We start from the raw sequence: 14,712 nt of genomic DNA on the forward strand, positions 1-14,712 counted from the left end.
GTGGGTGTATGTTTGTGCAAGTTAATTACTTCAGTGAAAGAAGAGATTCAGAAAGTCTAGATAATTGGAACTGTGGGCCCACAAATTTTAATGAATAGTTGGTTTATTTCTCTTGTTTGGATACTATAATGGTATAGATTTCAATATAAGATTAAGGGCTGAATAGTTGGGTTACTTTGTTGGGAATTTGTACATCAGTAAATATGTCTGTGTGAATAATCTGAATCCTGTTTTTAGGCAAAAGGCAAAATCTTGTTTTTAGGCTTGGCAAAATCATTATAGTTACATTGTGGTAACTATGGCTTTGGTTTTAATTGTAAAGTAGTGCCTGAATTCTCAATGAATTTTCTTCCCCTGTACCCTGCACCCACAATTTTTTTGTGTGTTCACTATAAGAATGAGAGTGATATTGAGTTTCTAATTAGAATTGTTCCATCACTATTTGGAACTTAAATCTGCATTCATAGTATATTGTAGGTATATGAATTTTGATGTTTCTTCCATTAAGCCTTTGGATGCATCTACTATGGTCTGTTAAACAAATGATGGATATCTATTAGGGATTTTGTAGAAGTGATTACTGTAGTGAAGGGGGTTGGACAAGAACAATGCCTTCCAGATCCTATCTAGCTCTAAAATTCTGATACAGGTAAGACTTAATGCCAAAAGATCCAGTTTGGGTATGTGGGCACAGATGGCAGTAGAGTTCATGCATAAGGGTAGGATTTAATTTCCAGGGCCCAGAATAAATTTGAAGAAATTGCTGACTAGAAGTTGCATGTCAGAATCTGGCAGAATTTAGCTGTTCACTAGAACTAATTAGAAGGCATTTATTAAGGTCAAACTGATGACTTATTTATATATATGAAAGTGTTATCAGTATACTTAAAACTATCAAGCTCCTTACTAAAATAGTTTGAAAGAAAGGTAGGGGCTGGGTTGTAATGATGGGGGTGATTTTTAAAAAATTGGGTAGGAAAAGGTAAAAGGGAACAATTGTATTATAAAAATAGAGTGAGAAAGGAAAAGCTAAAACAGAATGGGGGGAAGGCTGTTAATAGTGGAACCTTACTTTCATCTGGGTTGAAGAAGGAACAATCTGGAAGGGTGTTGAGGTCGTCTGAACATGTAGAGAGATGAAAAAATTGGGGAACAGGCTGGGGAAAGGGACTTTTAGAAGGATGTATGGGTTGGGATGAGGGGGACTTTTGAACAAGCGTATGGATTTGTTGGGGGCGGTAGCCCCTTTGATATTTCTTGTTTAATCTCCAACTTCCTTTGGGCTAGTTTCAGTTTTTAGCCCCCATTCTAATGATCTGAAATTCCTTTCTGGGGAGAGATTGAAGGAGATAACAAAAGAGAATCTTTGTCTTATTTACAACAACAGAGAATTCTTGTATTATTGACAAATATCTCCGGAACCTCTTGATAACATCTCTGTGCAAACATTGTTTTGATGACTCTAGTAATCATGTATGTATATAAGGCAGGCTGAAAAATGAAATCTTTGCATTTGGTGTATACCAGCCAAATGCCCGTCAACTGACGTCCTCCTTTTCAGGCAGTTTGGGTCTTCCTGAAGGCCAAATGCCTGTCTATCCCTTTACTATCAATAAAGACTTTGTTTCCATACAGCATTTAAGTAGCAAATTCCTTTGCTGCCGAACCCTGCCCTTGGTTACTTTGGGGAAGGAAGGAGAGAGAAAAAAGGAACTGACCCATCTCAGTTTAGAACCTCAGTTTACTCATCAGATTGAGACAGGATTTTTAGGGGAAGGGTGAAATGGAAGTTGTGGTGTATGGTTGTGAGGGAATACTACTGTGATGTAAGAAATGATGAGCTCTAAAAAAAGGAAAAGGACCCATATGTGCAAAAATATTTGTGGCAGCCCTTTTTGTAGTATCAAGGAACTAGAAACCAAGTGGATGCTCATCAGTTGGAGAATGGCTGAATAAGTTATGGTAAATGAATGTTATGGAATATTATTGTTCTAAAAGAAATGATTAGCAGGATTTCAGAAAGGTCTAGAGGGACTTATATGAACTAATGCTAAGGGAAGTGAATGTAACCAGAGAACATTGTACACAGCAACAAGATTATTTGATGGACATGGCTCTTTTCAACAATACAATGAGGTGATTCAGACCAATTCCAATAGAGTTGTGATGGAGAGATCCGTCTGTACCCAGAGAGAGGATTATGGAGACTAAATGTTGATCACAACATAGTATTTTCTTTCTAAAACTTTTTTTAAAATTTAAAATTTTAATTTTTTTATTATAACTTTTTATTGGCAGAACATATGCATGGGTAATTTTTTACAGCATTGTCCCTTGCACTCACTTCTGTTCCAACTTTTCCCTCCCTCCCCTCCACCCCTTCCCTAGGTGGCAGGCAGCCTTATACATGTTAAATATGTTATAGTATATCCTAGGTACAATATATGTGTGCAGAATCATACAGTTCTCTTGCACAACATAGTATTTTCATCTTTTTTTTTGTTTGTTTGCTTTTTGTCTTTCTTATTTTTCCCCCTTTGATCTATTTTTTCTTGTGCTGAATTATAAATGTATTAGAAGAATTGTTCATGTATAGAAGAATTGTACATGTTTAATCTATATTTGCAGTTTCACAAGTAATCTTTTTTATTGTACTATGTCATTCAAATACATGTTTTGTTCTCTGAATTGGAAATAAAATAAATTGTAGGAAATAGATTGTCTGCCTTCTCACCTGGTTAAGTATCTTTCTTAGTGTCAGTGGATGACTAGCAGGAGCGTGCTGCTCTCTAGGGTTATGCTGAATGGGGAAATCAAGGTTATGCAGAGTTTTATAAGAGTTTTTAGTTGATAATTACAATATAGGCAGAAGACTTAAGTGCTTTTCCTCCCTAGCACCTATAACACTTGGCCTAAACCAGCTGGTGAGCCTCTACCGTTTACATCATATTACAACATGCACATAATGTCTACATAAAGACAAGGAATATTTCAACTAAGCAAATGTTTGTATCTATGTATCTGTAGATGAAGATATTTACAAATAAAATTTATATATATATATATATATATATATATATATATATATATATATATATATATATATATATATATATATATACATATGCTCACACACTTGTGCTTACATATGGTATAGGCAGAGCAGAAGATAGGGATTAATATATGTACTATATTAATACACAATATATGTGACAGATTATACATATCAAAGAATTGTTAGAATCCCCAAACTTTGACCCTGGACTGAAAGGATCCCAGAAAAAGAACTGTATGATGACGACAGAGTCCTCCTAATTAGCCTCTTCTTAGAGGAATTTCTTTCCCCACAGAATTAAAAATGTGACTTTCTCATCTGATACAGAGAACCAAAAGTTCTTGGGGATGGGTGAGAATAATTATTCACTTCCATAGGGATTAAATTTAACAGATATGCCTTGTATCCTTTTAAGAACCTAAAAAATTCCAAGAGGGCAGAGCTTTCTGTAGAGACTTAGAACTCCGAAGACAAAAAAAAAAAAAATAAAAAAAAAAAAATCTCAAGAATAATTTCACTAGATAATTCTTTGAGTATCCTAAGCTTCTGTGGTCTAACATTCTCCCTGATCTAGGAACCATAGTACCTGGAACTTCAGTACCTGGTCCAAATTCTGACTTGCTGATTTTGACAGCCCTAGATCTTGCTCACATGATTTTGATTGGGCAGCTGGTGCTTCTTTTATCTTGACTAATCTTCATGCAAGCTGTCTTTTCTGGCTTGTGCTTAGCCTGGCCTTAACTATCACAAAGGACTGTGACTGCTCCAGTTGGACCTGGACTAGAAGCCAGATTCCTCAAAAAGACCACTATCTGAATTTGCACAAGGTAGCAGATTTACAGATAGATTTACAATGTGAATATTGTTTATAACAACAGAGTATCAAGTGCTGGAATGCCAAATGACTGACACATTGTAAGCACATAATATTTGAAGATTGAGTAATAAATCCATGTTGGTCGGTATGCAATACTGTGGAACTGGTTCTCTAGATATTTCCAAACCAGCTGTTTTTTTCTTGTAACTGATTGATTATGTTGATCTTTCCCCTCCTTCCTCTCTTCCATCCATCTTGCCTCATGTCCTCTTCACTCATATAAATAGTTCTTGGGTTCTTATGCCTTACCTGTGTGCAATACTAAGGTTTCCTTAGTTTCAGATCCCTGATTGGCCCTTAGTTTCCCCAGTCAGTCTTATCTGTCTAGATCTTCTCATTCCCTCTTCCCACTGCCGAGGCTCACCTGACTGGATGGCTTGCAGTGTTGCATCCTTCTCCCACTGGAAAAGTTGCTTCATACGACATCCAAACTTCTCCCTGTGCATAGCTTTGGCAACTGCTAGCACCTCTGGCTTGTCGGATGGGGCAGTGGCACGTGCTGTATAACCTGTGGGGAGTGGGCCACATAACCTGGGGAGCCCTGTAACCTGGGGGTAAGGATGTTCATGAAATCTGAGGGAAGAGAGACATGTAAGTAATCTGGGAGACAATGGGGAACAAATAACTTGGGGGTTTGATTCTGTGTTAGCAGAACAATGGTCATATGACTGGAGGAAAGGGAATTTTTGTAATTTAGAGGGAAGATGATATAGTGTATACTATATCTATATATATCTATATAGATATATACACTAAATACATAGTAGAAGGAGTGACAAATTTAGGGTCAAGAGAAATTACTTAAATATTGACTCTTTTTCTAACTTTGGGCAAATAATTTTACCTTTTGAGATTATTACCTACCTCATGTGAAGAAAGAGTTTTGCTAAGGTACCATTTAAAATATTATTATAATGGAGAGGGGTATGATGAAATATCCTATTTTCCCATAGTGAATGAAACTTAACTTTTATTTTTAAAATCCTGCATTGTAAATTGTAAAAACATGAAATATAATAGACAAGTGCACAGTGAATAAAGAACTTCAGTTTCATTGGCACTTTCAATCAATAAAATTTTTTGTTTTTCTTTGAGGTCTTCAGAAAACTTGTCTAACATAATTATCCCTTCCACATTGTGACTTTCTTCATAGTGTTTTTGCTATATTGTAGATTGGCATGAGAAATTAAATGGGAATTTTTTGGGAGTTTTGCAGAAGTTGCAGACAACTTGTAAAGGCCAGCAGATGACAGAAAAAGTTTAGTAACTTAGAAATGTATTTAAAAAAAAAATATATATATATACACACACAAACATATACATATAGTATATATATAAAATGTGTACATACATATACATAATTGTACAAAAATACATATATAACACATATATAGTATATATATATATAATTGTATAAGTCAAATTTTACAATAAAGTACTCTAAACACTCCATAAAAGAAAAAAAATATTCAGACTTTTTCTCTGGTATAAAAGTTTCCAATTTGTAGTGGTATTGCTCCCTAACTAGGGATAACATTATTAATGGTGGTTAATTTTTGATAATTCTACTTCAGATAATCAAAAAATAATACATTGAGAAGCATTTTAAGATCAACATCTTCAATTCTAAGTTTTTCTTGGGTCTGAGATTTTCCAGGGATTATTTGTGAATTATTTCTATTGATGCTTTGTTTTCTGTATTCAGTAGTTTTGGGCAGCTTTCTTGGATTATTTCTTGCATCATGGTATTAAGTTTTAATTTTAGTTTTTAATTTGTAATATTCTTCTGGGAGACTTAAAATCCTTAAGTGTCTTTTTGCATTCTACCTTTGAGAGAAATGGATTTTGTTTGCATAAGGAATAAGGATCACATTTTTTGGACATTATTTTTCTCTTCCAGATTCTTTTACTTCAGCATATTTGTATTCCTAATCACTTAATTATTCTCTCCTTTGCTTCTTTGGAGAGACTTGCCACCATGGATACAATTATTTCTGCTGGATAGGATATGAATTCTGCAATTTGCTCATTTTTAGATTTTTGTTTTAAGATGTCTAATTTTCCTTCTGAACACTTTGGGAGCATCCTTCTGTACTTCTATGCTTTCTGGGGAATTCAGATGGTCTTTAATGTCATTAATGATTCAATTTCCTTTGTTTTGCAATAGTTATTTGAAGATGTTTGTGGTCTTTTAATTGTCTTCCCTTCTATTTTAATATCTTCTATATTGATTTACTTGCTTGTTATCTAGTTTTCTTCTTCCTGAGGTCCTTGGTAATTTTTTTATTCTTTCATTTCCTTATTCCTCACTCTCTGGGTTCAAAGTTATCATTCTCCTTCTAATTTTCATTCATCTCAGTTCCTGTTCTAGGGTTCAGTGAGAATAAAACAGAACTGATCTTAAATGGATGCCAAATCCTTTATCTTAGTCCTGGTATAGTCTCATATGCATCTTACTAATTCCTTACCCTAGCTTTCTTTGTCCTTTAGCTTTCTGGTTGGAATAGCTTCCCTAAACAGAGCAAACTTCTACTTTCCTGTGCCTCTTCTTCCTCTGAAAGTGGATGGTCAAAACTAGGTTCTTCTGGTTGTTTTTACACAATGGTGATAAGGGTAGGTATAAATTGCCCAAAAGAAATGGAAGTAGCAGCAGGAAAAGTGCTCAGTGGATTGGATCTCAAAGCACAAACTAGTAGGTTGAGTTGTGTGTCCTGTCTGAATCTGGGAGCTAGTTATAGATGTGTTGTGTAAGAGGCTTGGAAACTGAGTATTATCTGTTACTAATTCACAAGTCTTGTTAGGTATTTTAGTGTCAGAATATGGAAAGATTCTTTGTGCTCTGTCCTGAAAAAAAAAAAGAGAGAGTGTTTTTTTGGAATTAATGAGGACTAGAGAACATGTAACTTTAGTTCTCCGTTTTATTTGTCCTGAAATTTTTCAATGTTTCAGGAAGATTCTGATTTTTAGGATTCTGAAACTGGCACCATATTTCAATGATGTCTTGATTGCTGATATATAAAAAATCGTGGAAAGATTTCAGAAAGGTCAGAGTAGTTTTGGACTTTGATAGACAAATTTACAAATAGAAATGTGACTTCAAAACTAGTACCCACCTTTTTAAGCTACTGAGTCACTACCTTTGAAGTTCACCTCATCCAATATAATGAACATGCCAATGAATATAATGTTCTTTGCCAATGTTAATTTGTCATGCAGGGTTGAAAATGTGCTTCACCACAAGATGTCACTGAGGGACAAATTGTTTACTACTCAAGCACAATATTATCCACAAAATAAAACTACATATGAATGTATATCCCTTAATATCATAGAAGGAGGAAGTTCTATAACTCACTCTATTCATCTGCGGTTAATTGGGTCCTTTCTCTGACATCTTAAATCTATATATAGTTTTTGGAAAGTTTTTCACAAAGTCTTCTCATATCTATATTAAAGGTTTGCCCTAGGAATATAATAATTTTACTTGTTTCTCTCAGTTCTCTTGCAAGCATTCAGGATAATGAGATATTGAACATAATTTAGATTTTTATTTAATCCAATGGAAAACATGGAATTATGCTAAAGTTTCTCAAAAATTGAGAAAAACTGCTCATCCTTCTAGAAGGTATCAAATAATCTTATTCTTGAATTTCAATTTCTCTTGGTTTCTATGCAGATAGTATTAATACAACTTACTTCTTAGTTTATATGTTTTTTTTTTTGTTTTTTGTTTTTGTTTTTTTTTGCTAAGCGATTCTTTTTTCAGATCTTTTTCCAGGCCCTAGTAAAACTGGGCATCTGCATTTCCTCTTCTGTACTCTCTTGATCAGAATTCAAATCCATTTCTTCCATTTCCATTCAATGTTCCCTCTTTTTAGATATATAATTAGCATTCTTCTCTAAGGGTACATGCTTTATAGTAGAGAGTGTATGAATCATACTATTGTAGTATATATACCTTTTTTGGATGGAAGCATTAGTTAGAAGCTCTTCTAATTTTCTGGAACTGATCCATGATAGCAGCAGTTTTGGGAGCTCTCAGACCAGAGACAGTAAGAAGGTTGGACAACTGGTTGGAGAAAGATTACAGGGGACTCTTCACAGGCAATGGATGCAGTTTGTACTCACTGGCAACTCTACTACTTATAAAAAATTATGGATCACAGTTCCATGTTAGACAGGAGTCAGAGTAGAGCAGGAGCCTTGGATTCAGTTCTAGGACAACAAGGACCACTAGTATTTGGGCCTCCAGTGAGGCAAGAACCCTTCCTAGTAAAGACGAGAACATAGACCAGGAGAGCAATGACTACACCTCTCCTAGGATCACATTATCCTGAAAGCACTGAAAACTCTCAGAACTCCAGAACTTACTTTGAAAACAACAGCATATAAAAGCCTGAAGCTTGAAAGAGTGCTTACTCAACTCTAGGTGAACACAGCTCAACTTTAACATACAGGTCAAAGAGAATAAACAGGATGGGAAAATGAACAAATAACAATAACAAACAACAACAATAACAGAATTTGACCAAAAGAAGCTACTGTGGTGGCAGGGAAGACCAATACTTAAACTTAGAAAATTCAACAATATGAAACCAGCTATGAGCAAGGCCTCAAAGAAAAATGCTAGTTGGACTCAAAGCCAGAAAGAATTCATTGAAAAATTAAAAGAATAAAAATGATAAGATAAAAATTGGGAAAAGAAATTAGAGTAATGTGAAAAAATTATGAAAAAGGAATTAGCAGCTTGGTAAAAGAGGCACAAAAATATTGAAGAAAAAAACTTTAAATAACAGAATAGGTCAAATAGAAAAAGAGATACAAAAATTGACTGAAGAAAAGTAATCCTTAAAAATAAATTGGCAAATCAGTTCCAATTGATCTGTAATGAACAGAACCAGCTACACCCAGAGAAAGAACACTGGGAAATGAGTATGGACCACAACATAGCATTTAAACTCTTTCTGTTATTGTTTGCTTGCATTTTTGTTTTTCTTCTCAGCTTATTTTTACCTTCTTTCTAAATCTGATCTTTCTTGTGCAGCAAGATAACTGTATAAATATGTATACATATATTATATACATATACATGTATGAGACTAACTGCTATCTAGGGGAGGGGGTGGAGGAAAGGAAGGGAAAAGTTGAAACAGAAGTTTTTGCAAGGGTCAATGTTGAAAAATTGCCCATGCACATATGTTTTGTATATAAAAAGCTATAATAAAAAATGTAAAAAAAATAAATTGGCAAAATGTAAAAAGAGGTACAAAAGCTCATTGAAGAAAATAATTCCTGAGAATTTGGCAAATGCAAGCTAATGACTCCATGATACTTTAATAAGAAAAAATAAAATGAAGTCAAAGGAATGAAAAAATAGAAGAAAATATGAGATATCTCATTGGAAAACCACCTAACCTGGAAAAAAGATCAAGTAGAGATAATTTAATAATTAGTGGACTATTTGGAAACCACGATAAAAAAAGAACCTAGACATCTTCTTGCAAGAAATTATCAAGGAAAACTGCCATCCTGAAGAAATAGAAATTGAAAAAAAAAACCCCAAATTATCTACTGAAAGATATCCAAAAATGAAAATTTCCAAGAATATCATAGCCAAATTTCAGAGCTCCCAGATCAAGCAGCCAGAAATAAACAATTCAAATAACATATCACCACAGTCAGGACCACACAAAAATTAGTAACTTCCCTGATAAAAAATCAGAGGCTTGAACTATCAAAAGATCATAATGAAAAGCATAGGAATTAGGATTACATCTAAGAATCACCAACCCATAAAAAATGAATAAATATAATTCTTCTGGGGGAAAATAGATCTTTAATGAAATTGGGGATTTTCAAGCATTCCTGATGAAAAGACCAAAGTTGAATAGTAAATTTGACATTAAAACAAAAAAGTCAAGAAAAGTATAAAAAGCTAAATGTGAAAGAATAATTATAGGAAAATTCCTTTGTGGGGACATATATATGTAATTCTTAGGAACTTTATCATTATTAGGGCAATTGGGAAGAGTGTGCAAAGACAGAGGGTATAGGTTTGAGTTGATTATGTTGAGATGGTCTCCAAAACAAAAAGTAGGGGTGTAGAAAGAGGAATGTAGAGGAAGAAGGGGAAAGAAAAAGGTAGAATAGGGCAAATTTTCTTACACAAATGACATACACAAGGAAGAGCTTTTACAGTGGAGAGGAAAACAGGAGGAGATTGAGAGAAATTCTTGAACCTTACTTTCATCAGAATTGGTTCAAAGAGGAAATAATATATATACACACTCAGTTGGGTATAGAAATCTATCTTACCCAATAGGGAGATTATAGGGGAAGAAGAAAAATATTGGGAGGGGATTGTGTTAAAAAGGAGGGCAGATTGGAGGAGGCAATGCTTAGAATCAAGACAAACTTTTGAAGCTAAAAATAGAGAAGGACAAAAAGAAGATGAAATGGAAGGAAGATGAAATGCACAGTTATTGATCATAAATAGCAACATATATGGGATGAGCTAATGCATAGAACATAAGCTGATAGCAGAATGGATTGGGACCGGAATCTAATAAAAAAGTTGTGTTCAAAAGATATACTTGGGGCAGAAACATAAAGAAGAGCTAAATTAAATTGCTGGAGCAGAATATGTTGTTGAAGTGAAAAGGGCAGGGGGTGCCAATCATGATCTCAAACAAAGCAAAACAAAATATTAAGTCAATCAAAAGAAATAATCAGGGAAACTACATTTTGCTAAAAAGGTGTCATAACAAAGCTTTTACAGAAAATTTCTCTGATAAAGACCTAATTTCTCAAATATATAGAAAAATGAGGCAAATTTATAAAAATGAGCCATTTCCTAATTGATAAATAAATCGTCAAAGGTATGAACAGTTTTATAAGGAAGAAATTAAGGTATCTAGGAAAAAAGGAAAAAAATGTTCTGAATCACTATTGATTAGAGAAGTTCAAATTAAAAATAACACCTACCAGAAATAAAAAATCCTGGAGGGGATGAAGAAAATAGATACATTAATGAATTGTAGGTGAAGTAGTGAACTTGTTTAATCATTCTGAAGGACAATCTGTGCCCAAAGGACTATGAAACTGTGTCCACCATTTTATCCACCAATATCACTATTAGGTCTGTACACCAAAGAGATCAAAAAAAGGATCTTTATGTATAAAAATATTTATGGCAGCTATTTTTGGTGGTAGCAAAAAATTGGAAATTAAGGGGATGCTCATCAATTGATGAGTAGCTGAATAAGTTGTGGCACATGATTGTGATAAAGTACTATTGTGCTAAAAGAAATGACAGGGAAAGATGGTACAATAAAGGGATTTGTTTGAGCTCTTAGTTCTTATCCAAACAATATTAAAATAACACCTGAAAAATTAATTCTGAAATGGCAGACTCATTAGAAGGATATGGTGAAACAATATTTCAGCTAAGTTAAGTTAGTCACCAAGGAAGATCTGTCTCTCTCCCCAGTGAAGGCGCAAAGACAGTTTAGGATGCACCAATAAGCCAGCAGCAGGCCTTGGCAGAAGTAATGATTTCTGGAGCTCTCAGCTCATAAACAGTGAGAGGGTTAGAGAGTTAAGTTATAGGAGAACTTTGCTGGCACTAGGAGAAGGACTCTGTTGTATTGCCTATATCAGGTTTCAGCTCTCAGTCCCAGGGGGAAGAGATGAGCAAGGACCCTGTTCACAATTCTAGGGTAGAAAAAAGTATTTGTGGTCACTCATAGACCACAGCGTAGACCAAGAGAGCAGTTACCCCTACTTCTCAGATCATATCATCTCAGAAAAATGGAAAACTTTAAAAAAAAGACACACCCTCTCCCAGAACTACCTATGAAAATAGAACTAGCATCAAAAACCTAAAATTAAGACAGTGCCCCTAGGTGCAGAGTCCAACTTTAATACAAATATAAACATATTTATATTTAACATAAATATAACAATATAAAGTTAAAATTCAAGAAATCGGCTAAAAAAATGAGCAAACAACAACAAAAAAGAACCTGATCATAGAAAGTTACTATGGTGACAGGTCAGACCAAAACACAAACTCAGAAGAAGACAATGAAATTAAAGCTGCTACATGAAGAGCCTCAAAAAAAGTGAATTGGTCTCAGCTTCTAGAAAAGCTCAAAAAGGAGTTTAAAAATCAAATAAGAGAGGTAAAGGAAAAATTTGAAAAAAGAAATGAGAGTGATGCAAGAAAATCATGAAAAAATAAATCAAAAGCTTGGTAAAGGAGTTACAGAAAGTGTTGAAGAAAATAACACCTTGAAAAAAAGAATAAGCCAAAAAGGTATAAAAAAAATCATTGAAGAAAAGAACTCCTTAAAAAAGAAATTGGCCAAATGTAAAAAGAAGTACAAAAGCTTACTGAAGAAAATAAATGCTTTAAAAATTACAATTCAGCAAGTGGAAACTAATGAATCCATGAGCTATCAAGAAACATAAAGCAAAATAAAAAGAATGAAAAAAAGAAGAAAATATGAAACATCTCTTTAGAAAAACAACCAAGCTGGACAGCTGATCAAAGAAAGGTAATTTATAAATTGTTAAGACTACCTGAAATCCACAATCAGTGAAAAGAGCCTATAAATATATTTTAAGAAATTATCAAGGAAATTTGCTTTGTATCCTAGAATTAGATGATTAAATAGAAATTGAAAGAATCTACAGATCACCTACTGAAAGAGATCACAAAATAAAAACTCTTAGGAATGTTATGGCCAAATTTCAGGAGAAACTATTGCAAGCAGCCAGAAGGAAACAATTCAGATATCATGTCATCACAGTTAGGATCATACAAGATTTAACGATTTCCATATTAAAGATCAGAGGGCTTTGAATATGGTCTTCTGGAGGATATAGGAGCTAGGAGTACAACCAAGAACCACCTATCCAGCAAAAAAAAAAAAAAAAAAAAAAAAAGGATAATTAAACTGAGTAATTTTCAAGCATTCCTGTTGAAAAGACTGATAGGAAATTTGACATCCAAACACAAAACTCAAGAGAAGCACAAAAAGTTAAACATAAAAGAATAATCATAAGGGACATTCCTATATGGGAAGATGACACATATAACTTCTAAAACTTGATCATTATTAGGGCAGTTAAGAAGAGCATACATAGACAAAGTGCAAAGATGTGAGTTGACTATGATGGAATGATATCCAAAAAATAAAATTAAGGTGTGGAGAAAATGATATATTGGAATGAGGTTTTATAATCTCACATAAAAAAGGTGCAAGAGTTTTTGTAGTGGGGGGGAATGAGAGTATTAATAGGAAATGATCATCAGAACTGGCTCAAAGAGGGAATAATATACATAGTATATAGAAATCTATCTTACATTGATGGATTCTGAATGTAAATTAAAGTGGACTATTTTTCACTTTCTTTTTGGGGGGGAGGTTGTGTCTTTTACAATGTAACTAATGTGGAAATATGTTTTGCATTATTTCATATGTATAAGTTATATCATATTGCTTACTGTCTTAGAGAGAGAGGAGAGGAAGGGAGGAAGAAAATTTGAAATTCAAAATTTTCAAAAAATAAATGTTAAAAAATGTTAAAAAAAAGCTATTATATCATAAAAAGAAATAGGACAGGATGGATCAAAGAAGGGAAGTTTAATAGAAAGGAGGGCAGACTAAGGTGAGATAGTGGTCAGAAAAAAAAAGTTTTAAGGAGCAACAGGGTAAAAGGAGAGAGGGAGAGAAGAATAAATAGCAGGAAAAAAACAGGATGAAGGTAATCAATAAAAATGGGATGCGCTCGCTCATAAAACATAAATATATAGCAGAATCAATTAAAAAAGAATCTTATATATCTTTGTTTACAAGAAGCAGAGACATACACAGAACAAAAGTAAGGGACTGAAGTGGCATTTGTTATGCTTTAGCTGAAAATTTTAAAAAGCAGTAATATATATATATATATATATATATATATATATATATAATCACATCAGACAAAGCAAAACCAAAAATAGATCCAATTAAAAGAGATAAGCAGGGAAACTACATTTTGTTAAAGGTACCATAGATAATGAAGGATTTTCAATACTACACATATATGCACCAAAGGAAATAGCATCCAAATATTTAAAAGGAAAAGTTCAATGAGTCATAGAAGGAAGTAGACAATAAAACCATACTAGTGTAGGACCTCAACTTTCCCATTTCAGTCATATAAGACTAACCAATAATAAGAAAGAAGTTAAGCAGGTACATAGAACAATTAGAAAACTTCAGAAAAGTTAGAATTGCTAGTCTCTTGAAAAAATTGAATGGTAATAGAAAGGAATATGTCTTTTTTCAGTAATACATGGCACCCACACAAAAACTGACCATGTATTAGGTTATAAAAACCTCAAACCAAACACTGAAAATCATGAATTTTAAATGAATTCTTTTCAGATCATAACAAATAAAAATGCAATAAAATTACATTTGATAAAGTTCCATGGAAATCTACTTTAAAAATCAGTTGGAAACTAAATCTAATACTAAAGAATGAGTGTATCAAAAAACAAATCATAGAAACAATTTCGTTAAAGATAATGATAATGGGGCAGCTAGGTGGAGCAGTGGATAGAGCACCAGCCTTGAATTCAGGAGGACCTGAGTTCAAATCTGGTCTCAGACACTTAACACTTCCTAGCTGTGTGACCCTGGGCAAGTCATTTAACCCCAGCCTCAGGAAAAAAAAAAAAAGAAAAAGATAATGACACACTATACCAAAACTTATAGGATGCTAC

At 33.6% G+C, this 14,712-nt stretch overlaps 1 protein-coding gene across 7 annotated transcripts in view; it reads right to left on the reverse strand.

Moving 5' to 3' along the window:
* The window catches only part of FAM221B (family with sequence similarity 221 member B), a 50,386-nt gene that overhangs the window by 17,570 nt on the left and 18,104 nt on the right, over window positions 1-14,712 (reverse strand). For 6 of the 7 annotated variants that reach the window (XM_074280354.1, XM_074280353.1, XM_074280355.1 and 3 more), the window contains one exon: window positions 4,297-4,440. The exons of the other annotated variant lie outside the window; for it this stretch is intronic. In XM_074280354.1, coding sequence (XP_074136455.1) covers window positions 4,297-4,440 — 144 coding nt within the window. The remainder of the gene's footprint in view (window positions 1-4,296; window positions 4,441-14,712) is intronic. 7 annotated transcript variants of the gene reach the window in all.

Source organism: Sminthopsis crassicaudata, chromosome 1 (assembly GCF_048593235.1).
Source record: "Sminthopsis crassicaudata isolate SCR6 chromosome 1, ASM4859323v1, whole genome shotgun sequence".
Classification (NCBI taxonomy): domain Eukaryota; kingdom Metazoa; phylum Chordata; class Mammalia; order Dasyuromorphia; family Dasyuridae; genus Sminthopsis; species Sminthopsis crassicaudata.